This window comes from Haliotis rufescens, unplaced genomic scaffold (assembly GCF_023055435.1).
Source record: "Haliotis rufescens isolate VD_foot unplaced genomic scaffold, xgHalRufe1.0.p SCAF_2, whole genome shotgun sequence".
Taxonomy (NCBI): Eukaryota; Metazoa; Mollusca; class Gastropoda; order Lepetellida; family Haliotidae; genus Haliotis; species Haliotis rufescens.
The window spans coordinates 27,964,412-27,984,608 of record NW_025963890.1 but is presented as its reverse complement, the minus strand read 5'-3'; the positions used below and the strand labels follow the sequence as shown (position 1 = coordinate 27,984,608).

General features: G+C 38.1%; 1 protein-coding gene across 7 annotated transcripts in view; it reads right to left on the bottom strand.

Moving 5' to 3' along the window:
* Positions 1 to 20,197, bottom strand: part of LOC124110922 (palmitoyltransferase ZDHHC21-like) — a 308,157-nt gene that overhangs the window by 230,499 nt on the left and 57,461 nt on the right. For all 7 annotated transcript variants that reach the window (XM_046470401.2, XM_046470402.1, XM_048399806.1 and 4 more), the window contains one exon: positions 3,377 to 3,475. In XM_046470401.2, the coding sequence (XP_046326357.2) occupies positions 3,377 to 3,475 (99 nt within the window). The remainder of the gene's footprint in view (positions 1 to 3,376; positions 3,476 to 20,197) is intronic.

Sequence of the window (20,197 nt, the reverse complement as noted above, 5' to 3'; positions counted from 1 at the left end):
TGTATAGTTCCTCCCAACCTAACTGGCGCCGGAAGAGATCCAACTTTCTTTTAAACCGGAAGAGAACCAACAATTTCCTCAAAATGTGTTTAACTTGTGGTATTTACTCTCGATATACATTCGACTGCTGGGATTAATGTCACTTGTCCAGCACATAACGTATCTGCAACACTTCTTGATTCTGTTGCAAAATCCCTGTTGGAATAGTTGAAGTCCAGAACAACAAGTTTTGGGGAAAATTGAATTTTTGTTGGAAAAGACAGAGTTACAGTTTGACCCGGAAATTCCATTAAATTAGAGACATGGATTGGAAATGCTGTAGGGGCCAAGCTGGAAAAATTTGTTGGGAGCCACGTCTTCTGCCTCAGGAACCTGCTGGTTCAGGATCATATATTTCATATCTAATGAGGCACTGGAAGCTAAGAAACTGGAATCACAATGAGAAAAACATTGCTATCCTTCGGGGATGGAGTAATGTCGGCTTTGCAAACTTCTTCTCACCTGGTGTACCTAGCTTTTCCCCTTAGCCCAAGATTTTACCACGTGTGCAAGGACATCTTTACACAGATCACATCTAGAGTCCATGCCACATGTAATATTTGGGCATTCAGGACTGACAGGATGAGGAATGACATATGGGACCCCACACTTCTGATCATGCCTCAATGTTGACACCATACCTACGCACAATAATATTACACACACTGGAATTTTGATAGTTATGTAAAGGTAAAATCTGAAATAGAGCGTCCAGAAAAGTAATTCAAGAGTCACAGAAACTGAATGAACTTAAAAGATGGCTCCTTTGTCTTTGACAGGGCATTAATAGTCCGACAAACACCACCAAGTGATGATAAAACTTTTTTCCCTTTCATATCCCTTGATGATAAAACAAATTTTTTTTAAATGTTTGTCGGCAGCGGGATTTGCAAATCAAAGGCTTATGAATATATTCTTCTGCCATGGTGACATGGAAGAAACTTTGGGAAATTACAACTAACAGTTACCCCAAGTGCATCACACAGGGCCGCATCACACAGGGCTGACTCACACAGGGTTGATACACACAGGGTTGATACACACGGGGTTGACACACACAGGGTTGAAACATACAGGGCCACACCACACAGGGCCGCATCACACAGGGTTGACACACACAGGGCCACACCACACAGGGCAAACTCACACAAGGCCACATCACACAGTGCATCGAGTTCTTGAATATCTTTTAAAATATGGTAATCAGAACACAGTTGCTTTGACATTTCGAGTGCAAGGATTCTTTTAATGTTGGCCATGTTTTATGTAGGTTAATCCACTCGAACTATGGTGTCTAATCATTGAAATTGTTAGTTAGAGTCCTTGGTGCTCCCCCCCAGACACAAACTATTTCAACAAGTAGACACCAGTTTGTCATGAACTAACCAATACTTACATTCTAAACTTTGAACTTTGGAGCCTTTAGAAAAACATTTCTGGTCTTATTGGCACAAGAGAAAATAATAATGATTTCAGAGTCATTGTTTCCCCTTGCATCCTTGAGCATCTTCTCTACCCGGAGAATAGGACTATTGTGTTCTAGATGTGAAGTTAATGCTAAAATTACATTATTATATTTAGCTACTCAAATAAAGTGAGTGACATTGTTAGGTGTTTGTTATTTAACGTAATGCTAAGCAATATTCCAATCAAGTGATTGATATTATAAGCAACAATCCATGCTGTCATGATATGCTGACACACCACCAACCAAGGCACTGATTCTGACCACCAGATCCAATACATTTCCATTTACAACCAGCATGGGTTCTAACACTGAAGATCCGGGGTAGAATAGGTTTTCAGCAACCTATGCTTGCCGTAAAAGGTTGGTTGGTTGGTTGGTTTGTTGTTTAACTCCGCACTCAGCAATATTCCACTTATATGACGGCGGTCTGTAAATAATTGAGTCTGGACCAGACAATAAAGTGATTGATATCATGAGCATCGATCCACGCTATTGGGATCGATGACATGCATCAACCAAGTCAGCGAGCCTGACCACCCGATCCTGTTAGTCGCCTTTAACGACAAGCATAGTCGACCACTTTCATATAGCTGGAATATTACTGAGTTACAAACTCTGACACTGAATCCCCACAGGTTCCCAAACTAGTCACCTGTACTGGGCCATTTACACCTATCTATATTTTTGTTCCTTTATCCACTTTTGTGGAAAATACACTGGGGCATCTACACCAGATATCTGTATCTTTTGGATATGTGTCCCATATCCATTTGTTTTGTTTTTATCCCAGACCAAGTTTGGTGGATACGGACCTGTGGATGCAATAGACCCTGCTGTCACATTATAATGTGAACCTAATAGAATTCCCTTTGCAACATGGGTCACGTGTGGATACATGTAGAAAAAAGTACAGAAAAGAAGAACGTAAATAGGGATGCATGTCATGGATACAGATAGGGGGGTGAAAATAATGTCTGATCACGGCTTTAGGAATAGCAATTGGGTGCTGGGCACAACATTCTACCCTGGGTCGCCATGAGTTCCTAGGCTGAGAACAGAGCTTGCAATAAGCCTGTAAAGTGGGAACATCATTCCAGATTACTGCAGGACGCCCAAACACTTTGTACACTGCTGGCTAGAGTCCACTAATGGCTTGTAGCGCTTAAACGAAATACATTTTGAATGTAATATTCAGTCACTAGCTCTATTTCCATGTTTCACTATTGTTTTTGCCTCGTATGTGGTTACCTACAGAGTTCATAAAGACTGTTGGAACCCCATGGAAAAAGCAAGGGAGACTATTAGGGTCTCCCTTTCTTTAATGTGACAAATTTTGTAACACATTTTATTGATTTAGGGTTTTTGATAAAAATATAACTGAACAACAAACAACTTAATGGGAATGTGTAAAATACATGTTATATATATAATGAATTGTCACAGACAAATTAGAAATGTATGAATTTCCTATACAATAACCCATCAACCCCCATGTTCTAACTGACTTTTAACAGAACGACATGTATTACAAATAGACAATGGCCACATGGCCGCCATGGACAAAGCAAGTGGGAAAACATGTTGAGCCTGGATGGGTAAGCAAAGCATTGTAGGCAAGAATGTATTGAGGGAAGAAAGCCCAAATTGATGATTTACCACACTCATGAAACCATGAGAATAAATGGGGTACAGAGAAACCTACTGATCAAATCCAGGCAAATCTAGAATACAGCAGATCCTGTCATGGGATACAACATTTACTGAACAAATTGCATTGCAGTTATATGATGTATTGACCCAAGTGTTCATGTGATTAATATTCACTGATTTGACTGACTACACATCAGGTGAACGAAAAGTAATATTTACCGTGGATAGATACAGCAGTTGATGGGGGAATTCTTCCTGGATTTAGAGTTGATACTCTTACAAGAGATGTCAGACACAGCAGAGAGATGGACATAAATGCTGAAAGCAAAAAAAGGTTGAAGTAACGGGTCTGTAGCTCACTTATTTCAATCAATTATTGATGTAACAATTGTTTGCTTGCTAATAGCAATGACATTTCTTCAAATAATTTGTCAATGTCAGTGATAAAAAGTTAAACAAAACAAAAGTGTTTTAAAAAATCTGCACATGTGCCAAAGAACTACCACTGGAGGTCATGTTAACATGGACAATGTACAAGTAAAATTGATCTTGTGCACTATGCACAATGACAATAGCTTCACTCCAAAAAAAAAGTCTTGAGGGAAAAATACATTTGGTTTGCTGAAACTTTTGAAATGAAAGGTTACAATGCATGATTGTTTACAACTTAATGTGTATATTCCCTCAGGCTAGGCCAATTTGATTGGTTGTAGATGACAACCAGTGAGTCCAGCACGTGAAGAAGTAAAGATGATAATATACCACTGGAAGGCAGAATGAATATGAAGAATAATTTACAGACAAAATGTTGTATGTTCAGATGAAACTTCAAAGAATATCCCTTTATAATCATATAACATAGCCATACAGAAAGAGTCACACTCGATCAGTTTAACATCAAAAAGTACCCTTGGTACAATAAATGTATGAGTTGTACCCAGATTGTTGTTGTTATATTGTTTGTTACCCACATATACCTATGTGTACCCAATAAATTGTTCTCATTTAGCAGGACAAGATGTTTACAACATCAAGCCACTTTACGGCTGTAGGGGAAATAACTATTTTCACAAAGTCAGTGTTGGATTCTCAAGTCCTTTTCTAATGAAATCGGCTCAGAATACGTTTGTATACTGTTTAAATATACAAATTATTCTTGGGGAATTATAGCGGGAGCGGCCATGTTGTTGAATGCCGTAATTTGATAGTGGACACATTTACAACAGAGACCATTGAGAGATTTCCCAAATAAGGGTAGACTTAGATATGGTCTGGGTACAAAATGATATGACAATAAAATTCAGGGCACACTCGGGGCACTTTGTACCCTGGGTAAACCAATTGAGAGTGACATTATCAACTTTAGTGATAGGCTTCAGTTTATAATACTTAAAATCAAATCATCCGGCATCTAAAATGAGCACATTGTGCCTTTATTACTTCAGCCATAATCTTTTATAGAAATGAGTGTTTTTTGGTATGAGAAACTGGAAGTCAATGAAGTATAGGTATTCCATAGGTTTTCAAATTTTGATGCACAAATTACGTCAAAATATATTTCAAAGAGTAGTCTGCAGTAGTCAATGGAAGTCACCAGTTTGAAACTAGTGCCGTAAAGCTGCTTTTGGATTCGCTAATGATGACTTGTAAGTCATTTCATTGGTCAATCAAAGTTTCCGTTTGGATGTGACCTGTAATGGGATGTCCCCATATAACACTTATACTTTTAGCTCAGTTTGAGGTGCTCTGAAGACGGGTACCTGTGAACTTAAGACTTCTTTTTTACAATATACAAATACACTGGATCGCCAACATCAATACTAGGTTTAGGCAACACCTTATAAAGAGGGGCCTTTGAAATTTCACTGTATGGATGATTTGTACATTATTGGTGGTCAAGGATGAGATTTAAATTGATTTAGTGGCATTTATTCATTGCTATGCTGATCCAGCTGTAGCAGCATTTCTTGAAAAAATAATCCTTGTGAATGAATTTGACAGCTCAGTTGTGCTGCAGCCACTGATAATGTCAAGGAAGACACAGACTCTGTGGCGGTCAAGCATAAGGAGATCCTCTCTCAGTTCTTATTATATGTATCATTCAGCCACAGGGTTCTTGTTCAGGGTCTTTGTTTGACCATTTTCTATCGAAAGGTCTTTGATGAGAAATAGCCAAGCAAACGTTCCCGGATTTCCCATTGAAACATACCCCTATGCCCCTGAAAGAGGTATACCTTTCGTATGCATTTTGGTCATGTTTAATGTATGTAGAATCAAAATAAATTTGTCGTATTGAATTTCACATGGACGTTAATCTAGTAATTTGGAACAAAATATGCCTCGGAAAACGTTGACTTGTCTGTATATATAAAAGTAGTTGTCCATACATCCTCAGCTGGGAGTGATCTCCCTTGTTGTGACTAAACGTAAACACAAACGCACAATGGTCACAGGAAATAATTAATGAGGTAAATACTGCTCATGCAAGATATATCACACAGTTAACGTTAGTATTGTAGCGATTAAAAATACAAATTATAAAGATTTATCAAAATATACAGTGAATATGCTTCGGGAAACACCGACCCATACATTTCATTGATAGCAGCGTGCCACTTGCCATGTGTATCTGTATTAAATAGTAGGATAAATTGAATATTTTGGCTAAATGATCGTAATGACGACAAACGTTGTGTAATATATATTTTTTCTGATTTAATGAGACCAAAAACGAAAGTGCTAGTGGTATGAATTAGGCCTAAACACGGCATACACCGTGCCGCGCTGCCAAAGGTTAATACTGCTTTCCTCCTCGCTAATAATGATTACAAAGGCATCTGTCAGTTTAAACGTTCTAATAGCAGAAAGCACAAAGAAAGCAAGTTGAATATTTTCTGTAAGAAAAACTCAAGCACAGACTTATGATTTATTTACAGATTAATTATGAAACCTGGCCATTCAAGTGACCCCAGCCCTCTTAAGCTGGCACCAGTAAGAAAAAAACTCAAGTTCTCTTTTAATGATGTACACGAACAGTGTCTGATTTGTGGGCGACAGGACGGGGACATCACATTAGGAACAATCCATGGTGCAAAAAGTGTAGTCTCAGCTCCACACAGTCGTCAAGATGAAGTATTGTGTCGCATCATAAACGTCAAGCATGATGATTCACTGACATTATCCTACCATAGATCTTGTTTCAAATCCTATACCAGTAAGCAAAATGTCAAATATGCAACACAGGCAATACTCCCAAAAACTGTTTCTCAGGCCACTGTAAGTACAAACGCGCAGTCCACTAGATCTGTCAAATCAATAAAGTGGTCATCTTGTTTAATCTGTGGCTTCAAAAAATATCGTGGTAACAACAAACTACACACAATTCAGTCTTTTGAACGAGCTGGTGACCTAAATGCAGCAGCAATAGCAGTGGGGGACATGGATGTAATTGGGAGGATAAAAGGTGAAGATTTAATTGCCAAAGAAGGTTTATATCATGAGACTTGTATGAAACGATTTCTGAGAGCAGCCAATCAAGTACAACATATGAATGACAATGACGATGATGACACGATTTCTGAGAAATCTGTGTATGATGAGGCATTTGCAAAACTAGTGGAGGAGATAGAAATCGATCTTTTCACAGAAGGAAAAGCTCTCTCAATGGCAAAAATCACAGCAAGATATAATGAACTCATAACAAATCAGTCCTCAAACAACAGCAACTACAAAAGTGAGTAATTTAAAACGAGGATTGCTGACAAGGGGTCACCAAACATGTTACTCAGCAGTTCCATAATTCTGGCTGCTGCAATCCACGCAGCGCACATACTCAACTACTGCACGTGATGAACAAGATGTTGCAAGAATGTACACACATCTGACAAACAACATGACAAACCCATTTGATGTAGAGAGCCATCCTGATGTCCTAATCAACATATCTGCTGGTGTCCATGCTCCTAAAGACATAGAAGAATCACTTACAAACATTGCTGCGACAGGACATCGTCAGATGGTGTCATTTATGAGCAACAGTCTTTCGTATGAAGGTGGCAAATCATTCTTCAGCCCCATTCCAAGATCGAAACTGAAAACTTTCTCTGACCTTCAAAAGGGAAGTAAAATTAAAACTACAGATGGAACAACCAAGGTGTTGCAGATGAAACCAGAAGTAGTTTTCAGAAGAGCATTGATCCTTACTGAGAGCAGGGATGATGTATCTCTTGAGAGTGTTATGTCACATCCTATTGGACCACTTCCAACTTCTCTCTTCAACATCGATGGGACCAAGCGAAAAACAGCTAAATCAGATCTGACTCAGAAACTAGAGGAGGAACAAGTGCAAAAGTGAACATGGCTCTCTAATACCCCCGACCCGCCTAGTGTGTCAGTAGTTACAAATTAAATAGCTAGGATAGGCTTAGCCTTAGGGTTTGAAAAATTCATAAAAAAATGGAAAATTAATAAAAACATTTTTTTTCTTTTGACTGCACCCCTCCATATGACACTGATTATATGTAATAAGTTTGAGATGAATCCCCTGAATAGTTCAAGAGAAATCGGACGGACAAAGTTTTTCGGACGGACGGACAGAAAGATGGACAGATGGACGGAATCTTGGTATAACTATATACCCCCGACATTTTGTCGGGGGTATAATAATTAGATGTTGCCTACCTATACTGATCTTCCTGTATTTGACAAGCAGTCTTCTGTATATATCTCAGATGGAATGGCCGTGATACAGTCAATGAAACCACACACAGGCGATACATTTGAAACACTGAGCTACCGGTATTGGAGTCAGTTGAGGAAAGGCTTCCAAAAGGCAGATATACTTTTTGATGTCTTCGACAGATATGACGTCAAAGATTCAACAAAATCAGCAGAACGATTCAGACGAGAGTCAAAACATGACAGTCGCTGAGAATACCAGGTGATAGGCGGAAGAATGATTCCTCCCTGGTCAAAGTTTCTGAATGTTGGCACAAACAAGACGTCTTTGATAAACTACATCAGCACTACAATGGAAACACAAATGCCACCTCATCTCGATGAATCCCAGTCTGTGTATCTGGTAGATGGATATCAAAATGGAGTAGTTGCCAAATGTGTAACTTCAGAAGGAACTAACATAATTGCTGAATTGGAAAGCAGCCATGAGGAAGCGGGCACGCGAATGATCCTGCAATCTGTATATGCTGACAAGCAGTTTGAACAAAACATGGTACAAGGGAGGATTGTAATTCGTTCACCAGACACAGATGTCCTCGTTCTGTGCATACATTACTTTTCAAGCCTCACCAACGTTTGTGAGCTCTGGATTGAGGGTGGTATGGCATCAAGAAGTACAGACAGACGAAGGTTGATCCCCATTCATGATATATGCAGACAGGTCCAGCTCAGCTTTTGCAAAGCTCTGCCAGCAGTACATGCTCTTACTGGGTGTGACTCTACTTCAGCCTTCTACAGAATTGGGAAGAAAACTGTGTACAATGCTTTGAAGGCGAACCCTGACGTCAATTCAGAGATGCACCACCTAGATGGGAATGAAATCACACCTGCTGCTAATACTGCAAGACGCCTTACTGCACATTTGTATGACCCCAAAGAAAGCATGAAAATGTGAGATGTGGCAAACACAAATTTGGATGAAGTCACATGAAGCACTGCCTGACTTTGGAAGTCTTTTAGACTTTGGGTGGATAAGAACTGTGAACATGTCGCTTGTACTTCTTTGAAGGGCAATCTGCATCAGAGCTGCTTGAGAGCCTTGTGTGCCACTGTGTACGTGGTATCTGTCACACCAGATGCACATGCAGACAAAATAATTTGACATGCGTTGAATTATGTTCTTGTGGGGCTCAGGAGAAATGCACAAGCAATGCTGATGGATTGTGTGAACGCTGTGAAGGTGTCTCGTTGAAACTGTTAAAGTCATTGTTTATACTGCGAGAAATTGTCTAACAATATAACATACCATAAAGGGTAGTAGCTATAGCTACATGGATAAAGCCATGTTAGTAGTTAACAAGGAATTATTAACTTTTAACTGTCTTCGCACAGGCTTACACTGATACTTAAGTACAATATAAGTACAATACCTATTTGGATGACTTACTGTACAAGTTGTTCTTCAGAATCTATATTTGTAAAGATTCTGTGGCCATCAAATCATAATGACTCGCTATGAAATAATTTATAAGCAATGAAGTATGTATTGCCGTCATTTATATTCGGAATAGCATAGAAAATTGACTGAAATTTACCTACATTCAAATGCCTGATATAAAAAAACTGTCCACATCGTTTTTATTACGACATGTATTTTTGTAATCCATATGTTTCAAGCTTTCATTTGATATATAATATGACTATACCTCTTCCTGGGGCAAAATGATCATCACTTTCTGGTCTCGTTTCCTGCTCTAAAAGTAACTCATCTTTTTGTGGACTGGCTAGAAATCACATATGGACACTTCTTCAGTGATTTGTTTGTTTGTTTGTTTGTTTGTTGTTTAACGCCGCACACAGCAATATTGCAGCTATATGACGGCCATCTGTAAATAATTGAGTCTGGAACAGACAATCCAGTGATTGATGTAACGAGCATCGATCCACGCAATTGGGATACGATGACATGTATCAACCTAGTCACCGAGTCTTACCACCCGATCCCATTAGTCACCCTTTACGACAAGCATAGTCGCCTTTTATGATAAGCATGGGTTGCTGAAAACCAATTCTACCCCAGATCTTCACGGGTCTCTTCTTCAGTGAAGAGCAGTGGTGACAACCGACCATTTGATATTCAGGGAGTGGACAAATGAAGCATGTTACAGTCATTCTTAATTAAATGGAACTATTGTTGTCGCTTATATTTTGAAGTATTGACAATATACTAGTGGAAAGAAAGTAACTGTGCTTCATATGAACTTCAATAAATATTCATGAAGCCATCAAAGTTGTGATTAACAATTTGCAAATGCAATTTCGTGAATGGTGCACAGTTTGGATGTTTGCATGTTTGTTGGGAGAGCATGATACTCACACATGTGTTTTCTTACTGTAAACAGCACACAATGGTTGTTTATCTATCATGCGCTCATCAAATCACTTTTGTTTAACCAAAAATAGCACTTATGCAATGCCATAGCTTGCTGAAAATCAACATCTACACGCCATGGGTATGCTGCAAACAGGAATGGTGCAAAACGAAGTTGACAGACATTTTAGACACCAACCATATTTGGATGGTGCATCTATGGAATCAATATCAAACTGACACATTAACAGCTCAGACAAGTCCTTGGTTGTATTATGGTTCTGTTCTGAGGAACAAAACCTTCCAAATGGCATGCTGGTTTTCTTGGGGGAATTAGTCAGCAAAGAGTCAGAGTCACAGGAGACTAATCTCAATTTTATTTACAAGAACAATTAACAATGAACAATATCTTAACTAAAGCTGTGCATGCCGCAGAGAGTCGGTACAACCCTCTAGGCTGTGGGAGAGAGATCTGCTTGGTATGACCGTCAAACCCCTTCTGCTTAACATTTTGCTTCTGTGTGTATTTAACAAAACTTAGAACAATAAAAAGGAATATGATTGGTTGATACACGATGGGGTGTGCCTTATGGTTAATGAATGGCTAGACAGAAGGGAATACTTAATCCTGTTAATCCTGTTGGACTGGCACTAATCTTGTTGACATATTTACTGGGTGCTTTGAAATAGATTATGGTGTCACTATAGACAAGCTTGTATGGGGGCTAATCCTAAATCAGTCTAAATTGAAGTAATTGCTGAATGTTATTCTAATACAGGTGATGACAGATTTACTTAAATAAAAAAGTTCAAGACAATCTATAAGACTATGTAGACATATCTTTTGTCTTATTGGATATTATGTCTGGGAGATGGGATCTTGATACCTAAGGCTAGTATTTATCTAAAAGCTTTTAATCTATTCATCTATGTAGACATAACTTTTGTCTTATTGAATAGTATAGGAAATGTGTTCTCGTTACCTTAGACTAGCATCTATCTAAAAAGATATGACTGAAACTACTGATATTTTGTATATGCATTTTACCTGATATTTATGGCTTAGATGGACAATGTATTATATTAAATAAGTATAAGTATATAGTAAATAACAAATATTTTAGAACCTCTTTAGTATACAAAAACATAAATTTAAAGTTCGGCTGTCATCAGGGAATCTGGATGTGGAATCTGGCTGGTGTTGGCTCTCTGTACTGGTGGTGATGTAGGAGGCCTTGAGATAGTTCCACATCCTGGTTTGAGACTTAGTTGGCTGTGTCCATTATCTGTTATAGAGATTTATATGAAACATAAAGAAAAGAGAGTTAGCATGTTCAAAATAATATATCATATATAAACAAAATTCATACTTCCTCAGTGTGTATGTAATATTTAGAAAACAAATATGGTAATTATGATGTAAAAATCAGTACATAATTATTACAAAATTGTGTCATTACCAGGGAAAAATGTATGGGCGGCAAATTACACTGTGTATATCCTGGATCATAATCATGATAATAAGCTCCAATTTGTTATACAATTATTAGATACATCATATACACATATATATAAACTGAAACTGATATAAAGAAGATGATGGACTAACGTGGACTTTATTATTTTATTATATATTACATGTACACCAAGTGAACATTTACCTCATTTTTGTGTATGTATATATATATATATCTGTGCATGTGCATATAAAAAGTGCATTGATTATTACACTAATAAGGTATACAAAAAGTATAGTGTTAGGTGTTAGAACACATGTATATCCTTTTTAGAATTATTTGTTAGTGGCTTTTGTTACTTTTTGGTTTGTTTCAGTACGGTACGGTGTGGTTCATTTCAATTTGACTCGGTTCATTTTGATTTTGTTGTTTAAATTTGGAATGTCTCGCTTCGGTTCATTTGGTGCGGTTTGTTACGTTTCACAGTATGGGTCGCTTCAGTTTGGTTCGTTTCGATTCTCGTTATGTTTCACTTCTGTTCAGTTCGGTTCATTTTGATTTGCGCTATAGTTCGCTTTGGTTGGGTTCGGTTCATTTCACTTCGCTTGAGATTGGTTGATCAGGTAAATGCTCAAAATTTGTTGTGATAAAAAAAACTCAGATGATCAGGCTGATGCTATTTCTTCACAACTGGTGAGATTAGATAACCCCAAGTGAAAAGACTGGACACAAATAAACATAACAAGATACAGCAAATAGCTGTTTAGTGATTTGCACCGTTTATTCAGGAGATTTTATATTTTGTGTAAGAATATGTTCATTTTGCGGTATTTAGGGAGTTGATCCTGGTATGGGATACTGGGTCTATGGGACATGTTTGTAGCACGATAGTAAAAGGTGTTGATGTCTCCATAGTCTTTATGTGGAAAAATAACCCTTTTGGATTTATAGATAGTTGAGACGGATTATATGGATGATAATCTTCAGGCTAATAGAACCACTGGGAGAGATCCTTCCAGCTGTCATCAAGACAAAGCTGTATGAGGAACACTTTCAAAAGAGTGTGCATGGTAATCATGGTTATTTTTGTTCAAGATTCTTTATTCAGTATTTTGGGCCATGTGGCCTAGAGTACAATTACAATTACAATAATTGCTGCGTCACGTGATGTCAGGAAAATAAATACAAGTAGTCTTATTTCACATTAAATACATGATTATCATGATTATCATGATGGACTTTGGATAACCAAGGCAAATAGTGGTTTCTGACAGAAGAATATTTTGAACATATAAACAAAACATGAAATTCATCCTCTAATTGCCTCCCTGTATAGTGGGTACATAGATATCAACTCAAGTCTTCATTTGTATGTTTTGACTTTCGTAGCATGTTAATCTTAAAACCGTGTAGCGATATTCTGAATTTACAATATGCTCTCCTGAGTGATTTATTCGTGAGATTACTGATGTAAAATTCTGGCTGTAAAAGTGATTTCAAATTTGCATAATGTGACAGATATTTTGATGAAGAAATAGAGTCATGCCACTCTTGAGAATACATATCACTCAGCCTTTGTTTTATTTTTAGCAAAAAGAGATTTTCATCGCCAATATGTTGAGAGATCCATACAAATGAAAAGCCTGAAGAAAACAAAATATATCTTACATCTGACACCCAGGTGTGTTTATCATTATCATCTAACTGTTTAAGTAGATTGTAACATTGTTTTGGATATCGACATTGATTCATACGTAGCAATCTAAACCAGTATTTAAGTACCCTTATTTTGCTAAACACGAACATATTTAATCGTCCAGTTTCACCAGGAATAGCTTTATTAGAGGCATATTTTCCGATACAAAGATAATTTTTAAAATAGGACGTATGTACTTTTTCTATACATTCATAATATTTTGCCCCCCAGATTTCAGCCCCATAAAGTAATATAGGAGCAATCTTACAATCAAACATTGTACAAGCTGTTTCGAATGTTATATAGCTATTTCTTTTGAAAACATGATAAATGGCTCTAGTGGCTTTAGAAGCCTGTGATGCTAGGCTTTTACAGGCCATTGACCAGATTAGCCTTGAGGAGAAAAATACTCCAAGATACTTGTAGTAAGTGACGAGTTTTACATTTATAGAACCATAGAACCATTTTTCATTTTTTCGTATAATGCCACCGTTTCGGAAAACAATTGTTTTTGTTTTATCAAGATTCACACTTAGGCCCCAGGTAATGCAAAATTTTCTTAAGATATCTAATTGTCTTTGTAGACCAATAACTGTATATGAGAACATAGTCACATCGTCGGCAAAAAGTAGTAGCATAATATCTTCAATACTTTCTGAAACAAACACACCATGACAGCACGTTTTATAAATGTCAGTTACAAGCTCATTAATAAAGAAGATAAACAGAAGCGGGCTTAAGATACAGCCTTGTCTTACACCGGAGCTAGTTGTAAACAAATCTGTTCTGCCTTTGTCTGTTTTTACACAAGCCTTAACAGCAGAATACATACTAGCTAAGACATTATACAACTTGCCATGGCAACCTTTTTGTAAGAGCATATATAATAATTTTTTCCTTTCCACAAAGTCAAAGGCTTTCTTGAAATCAATGAAAGCACAATAAAATCGCCCCCCTCGCTTTGATAAATATTTAGTACAAAGAGCCTGGAGTGTGAAAATGTTGTCTGTTACTGAATAGTTGGATCTGAATCCAGCTTGTGCTTCATGTATTAAATCGTTTATATCCATCCATGATCGTAGTCTTTTTTCAAGTATTGACGTGAATAATTTCCCAGTTGCATTTAGCAGGGATATTCCTCTATAATTGTTGGGGTCAGAGGTAACACCAGATTTATGTATAGGTATTATAAGTCCAATGTTCCATGCTTCGGGGAATATACCGGTATCTAATATTTTATTAAATAAAGGTCTCAAGTATTTAATAAGAATTGTTTCTGAAAGTTTAAAAAATTCTGGAGGGATTCCATCTTCACCAGGAGATTTCCCGAGTTTTAATCTTTTTAAAGCTTCAGCTACTTCTTCATCAGTAATAATATCTGATAACAACTCATCTGTAATGGGTAAGCTATCACAATTATCACAAGAGTGACTGTCAATGAATTCATTTACAAGTACATTAAAATCTTCATTCACTTCTGTTTTGTTAGAGTTTAACAAATCTTTAAAATATAACTGAAGAGCATCAGGAGATATTGCACATTTAGAGTGTTTCCTACATAAAACCCGTTTAAGGGTGTTCCAAAATGTTTTACAATTACCATGTTTTGCAGCATCTTTCAAATCTTCAACTATTTTACCATCAAATTGTTTCTTTTTCTGACCACAGCATATTTTGAATTTTCTTTTGGCTGCAACATATTTTTGCAAATTTTCATTACATTTGAACTGCTTAAATAAATTAAGATACCTATATTTTTCCTTTTTCAGTTGAGTACATTCATGGTCAAACCAAATTGGTTGATTTCTGGATTTATTGTTGAATAGTGTACAAAAACCTCCAGAAGAACAAGCAATGTGGATCAGTATATCTCCCAAAGTCTTGACTGCAGTATTTACATCTGTTTGTAAAGCTGTGTAAAATTCTTCAAATATATCAGAAGACTGTAGTAATTGTTTATATTTCAGAGCATGTTGATCGGTTAATTTATATCTAGGAATGGGTGATACTGTTGTTATATGGTCAGTATTAGTAATCACATTATCAAACATGTGAGATATAGTACAGATCAGAGGCATGTGGTCTGATTCTGTTCTTGAACACACTTTGAGATCTACTAGTTTATTTTTGTTGTGGGTATGTGAGATCTTAACGTAGCAGTCTCCTTGAATAATTTCAATGCCCATAACTCTCTTTATTAAATGACCCTCTACTTCTCGTAGGTGTTTTGGAATAAACGGATTTGGTTTGACATCTAATTCTGTGCATGGTTTAGTGTTTTCTTGCTCGACATTCCCTGACAGATCATTGACTGATGTATTGTCTTGTGCTGATTCCTTTTGGTAAAACAACTTATGATTCTTCAGTGGACGTTTTTGTCGTTTTCCTGACATTCTTCTTTTGAGGTGAAATTCTCTCCAAATGGAGTCTCGAATGCTGCTGCCATACTCCCATGTGTTTCCTCTTTCTGGATCCTTTCATTTTACTCTGTAGTAGATTTTGCTATTTGCTCTCTTGGAACTTACAATTGAGTGGATGTCCTCTGGATTGAAAACCTGAGGGATATCTTTGGTTTGACTACCTGATGTTGGACTCTGACTTGGAGGTTGTACCTGGCTGTTGTCAAGTTGTTTTCTGGATTTGGGCTGGTGATGCTTACTATTTACTCCTCTTTTCCCCTTGTTTACCTTTTCATCCGCCTTGGTTGGAGGACTAGGACCTGGTGTGTCATGATTTTCCTTGGTAGTTGTCGTACTTGAACCTGCAGGTTTTGCTGTTGTATTTGGAGCAGGGTTTTTCTTCTTTGTTGGGGTCTTTTGTTTTGAATTCTTGTTGCTGGAAGTGCCTGCCTTAGTTTTTGAATTGTCCTTGTTACCTTTCTTTCGTGGAGGTGATTGATCAATTGTTTGGTAAGTTGAACTTGTTGATGGGGAATTGTTGCTGTCAAGCAGAGTATCATTGACTGGTTCCTCATTGTCATCCATGACTCCCGAATCTATGTTACTGGTGTCATTTAGGTATGGTTCTGGAGGATACTGTGGACGATCAGCAGGATCAAAATATGGCTTCAGACGGTTGGCATGGACCAGTGGTTTGTGTATTTTGTCGTTTGAACTTCGGCGTAGTTTGTAGGTATAATTTGGACCTGTATGGATGATATAATAGCTACCATACCACTTTTTGGTTAATTTGTTGGAAAAGCCTTTTTCAACTTTTTGACAGTAAAACCAAACTCTTTGACCTGGGGTGAATTCTGGTTCTTTAGCCTTTCGATTATATTGTTCTGAATACACCTCCTTAGCCCACGCAGAGTTTTCAGCTGCAATTGTTCTAGTGATTTCCAGCTCCTCAAGCAAATGTGACAGATAACTCTTGTTATTGTGGCCTAAATTTTCTTTTGGAATTAATGCTACATCTTGTGGAGCTCTCATTTCTCGGCCAAAAAGCATAATGTACGGGTATTTTTGTGTTGATGAATTTGGGGCCATCCGATAGGCCATCATGATGCCAGGAATAAAACGGGGCCAATCATTTTGAGACTTGTTACAATAGGCTCTTAGTGATTGATTGATTGATGTAAGAATTTAGCCTTTCTATACAGCTGTTTGTATGAGGATGGTATGGGCCGGTATGTGTAAATTTAATTGCCAAAAGTTCACAAAATGCTTTGATAAGTTTGGACATGAAGTTCTGAACTCTGTCTGAAATTAAGGTCCTTGGAGCACCATACCGACAAAATATTTCTCTGATGAGAACATCTGCTACTTCTTTGGCTTCTTGGGTTCGAAGTGGAAAGGCTTCACACCATCTGGATGATGCATCTGTGATGACCAAAATGTACTTGTACTTGTCTGGTGTTGTTGGCAGGGGACCGAGGATATCAACGTGCCATCGGGTGAAGACCTCTTCTACAGGCAGTGGACGAAGTTGTGCCTTCTTGCCATGGTAGTGACTCTTGGTCTGTTGACATACCTCACACTTCTGGACATGAGTAGCAATATTGCTGTACATTTTGGGCCAGTAGTACTTTGGTCTCATGGTGTTGTGCGTCCTTTCTTTCCCGTAGTGGCAACCGCCAAACTCTGAGTCATGGTAGGATTGCAGGACTTGATTCCTGAGGGTTCTTGGGAATGCCAGCTGTTTAATGAACTTGTCCGCATGGCCTTTCTGTCTTTGTGGAACGAATCTGTATAGGATGCCTTCATCAATTTCAAAAGTATTGGCTTCGATAAGAATCTTTTGACGATCCTTTTCATCTTGTGGAAGGACATCATCCTCTTTGTAGTCAAAGATTTGGATGAAATCTGGACAAATCCTTTGTAAATGGCGTAAGTTTGGATGTTCTTTTAGACTTACCTCAAGCATCGTGTCTTGTGTAACATCAGTATTTGTAGTATGTAATGCTGCAACAACATTAACTGGTACTGACTGATAATCCTCTTCATATTCAAAGGTGACTGACCAATGTGTTGTCTGTGTGTCTGATTCTAAGTGATTGACAATAGGTGTGCAAATATCCTCAGTCTGAGTTGTCTGTGTGACCTGTGTGGATGAATGTGTGTTTGGCAAGATTGTGGTATTGCTAGTTAATTGCTGAGTAGAAGTTACTGAGATGACTGTTACTCGGCCTCTTCTTCAGTTTGGTCACTACAGTTAATATTTTCCTCATATTCCCTACGTGAGAGAGCATCGGCATTCCCATTGGCTTTGTCGCTGCGGTGAACAATGTCAAAAGTGTAGGTAGAAAGTTCCAAGGCCATCGCCCTAACCTACCTGTGGCATCCTTGATGGATTTCAGCCATTTCAATGCTATATGATCAGTGTAGACTGTGAATTTGGAATTTGCAAGGTATGGACGAAATGATCTAATTGCTTCAACTAGAGCTAAGCCTTCCTTTTCTGTAATGCTCCAGTTCTTTTCTCTGCCATGAAGAGCTCTACCACCAAAAGCTATTGGATTTTCATTATTTTTCTCATCTTTTTGACTCAAGACAAAACCTATGCTCATATCACTGGCATCAGATGCGAGAAGAAATTCTTTGTCAAAATTTGGATATGCCAGAACAGGTGTATTACTCATAGCATATGTGAGTGTGTTGAATGCTTGATCACACTCAAGTGACCACTGGAACTTTGGTTTCTTTCCTTCTTCTGACTCTGAAGACCGCCTCCGTGGTCTAGAGGTAGAGCGTCCGCCCGAAGAGCGGAAGGTCCGGGGTTCGATCCCCGGCCGCGTCATACCAAAAGACGTTAAAAGATGGTACTTGTTGTTACCCTGTCTGGTGCTCGGCATTAACGGGATAAAACAAGGACTGGTCGGCTCGGAGTCAGTGTACTGTGTCTGAGTGGGGTATTCATATTAAACTGCGGCATGGTATCTCAGTGAGCTAGCACTATAAATCGGCATCAGTCCGGACTAGTACAAGCACGTCGCTATATAAGTGCAATAAGATTGGACGCGACGTTAAACCCCATTTCACCTCATTACCTTCCCCTCTGACTCTGAATGCTTCTTTAGCAAAGCATTCAGTGGAAGCGCTATGTGAGCGTAATTTTTCACATACTTTCTGTAGAAGTTTGTGAGGCCTCAGAAAGAGCGAATCTGCTTTTGTGATTTGGGCACTGGAAAGGTTTTAATTGCTTCAATCTTTTTGTCATCTACTTGGACACCTCCACATGATAAAACATGACCCAGAAAAGAAACTTTGTCCGTTGCAAAATTGCATTTTGATGGCTTTAGTGTTAATTTTGCCTGTTTCAGAGAGAAAAATACTTGCTCCAAATGTTGGAGATGCTCTTCAAAGTTTTTGCTGTAAATTATCAAATCATCAATGTAAATCAGTGCAACCTTAAAAAGCAATGTTCTTAGCACTTTGCTCATGAGCTGTTGAAAACAAAGTGGAGAATTTGTCACACCTTGGGGCAAACGTTTGAACTTTTAAAGGCCTTGATGGGTGACAAAAGCAGTTTCATGCTTTGAATCTTCATGTAATGGTACTTGGAAGAAGCCATTAGCAAGGTCTAAAGTTGAGAAGATCTTAGCTTGTGCATTGGCAATGTGATCAACAACATCATCAAAAACAGGAAGAGGCCATGACATTGGTAAAGTGACAGACTTCAACTTTCTGTTGTCACAAACAAATCTATATGAGCCATCATGTTTCTTGACTAGGATAATGGGAGCTGAATACATGGAAGTGGACTCCTCGATCAAATCATACTTCAGAAAATCATCTATAAGTTCTTCAGTGACTTTTTGGAGATGAGGAGATTGGCGATATGGTCTACACTTAACAGGTGGGTGGTTGCCAGTGTCAATGATATGTTGGTGCATGTCAGTCGTTCCTAAATCTGCAAGACTCGTTGAAAACATGTCTCTATTTTGTCCCCAAAATCTAAGTAGTCTGTGTCGTTGGTCTGGAGTCAGTTGTGCATTGGTCAAATCAAATCCTAATTCTTGAGCAATTTTAACATAGTCCTTAGGGTCATCGTCTCTCTTCTCAATGTCAGTATTAACAGTACTTATGAATGGTTGGTCAGAGTCTATTTCAAAAACAGAGTCTTTGTCAATGTAACTAAATTTGCCTACAACTGTACCCTTGTCTAGAACCTTTTGTTCTTGGGAAGGATTCATAAGCTTCAATGTAGCAGTTTTGCTTTTCGCTTTGGAAAGAGTTCTACCAACTGCTACTTCAGAATGAGCAGTGAGGGAAGCAATGGGTTCAATCAGGATGAGGGAATCCTCTTTGGCCTCTGACAGTCTAACCTTGAAATGAATTTCACTCTGAGGGGGTATGTAAATCTGATCTATTGTTTTTGCTAATCCACACATCTCTTGC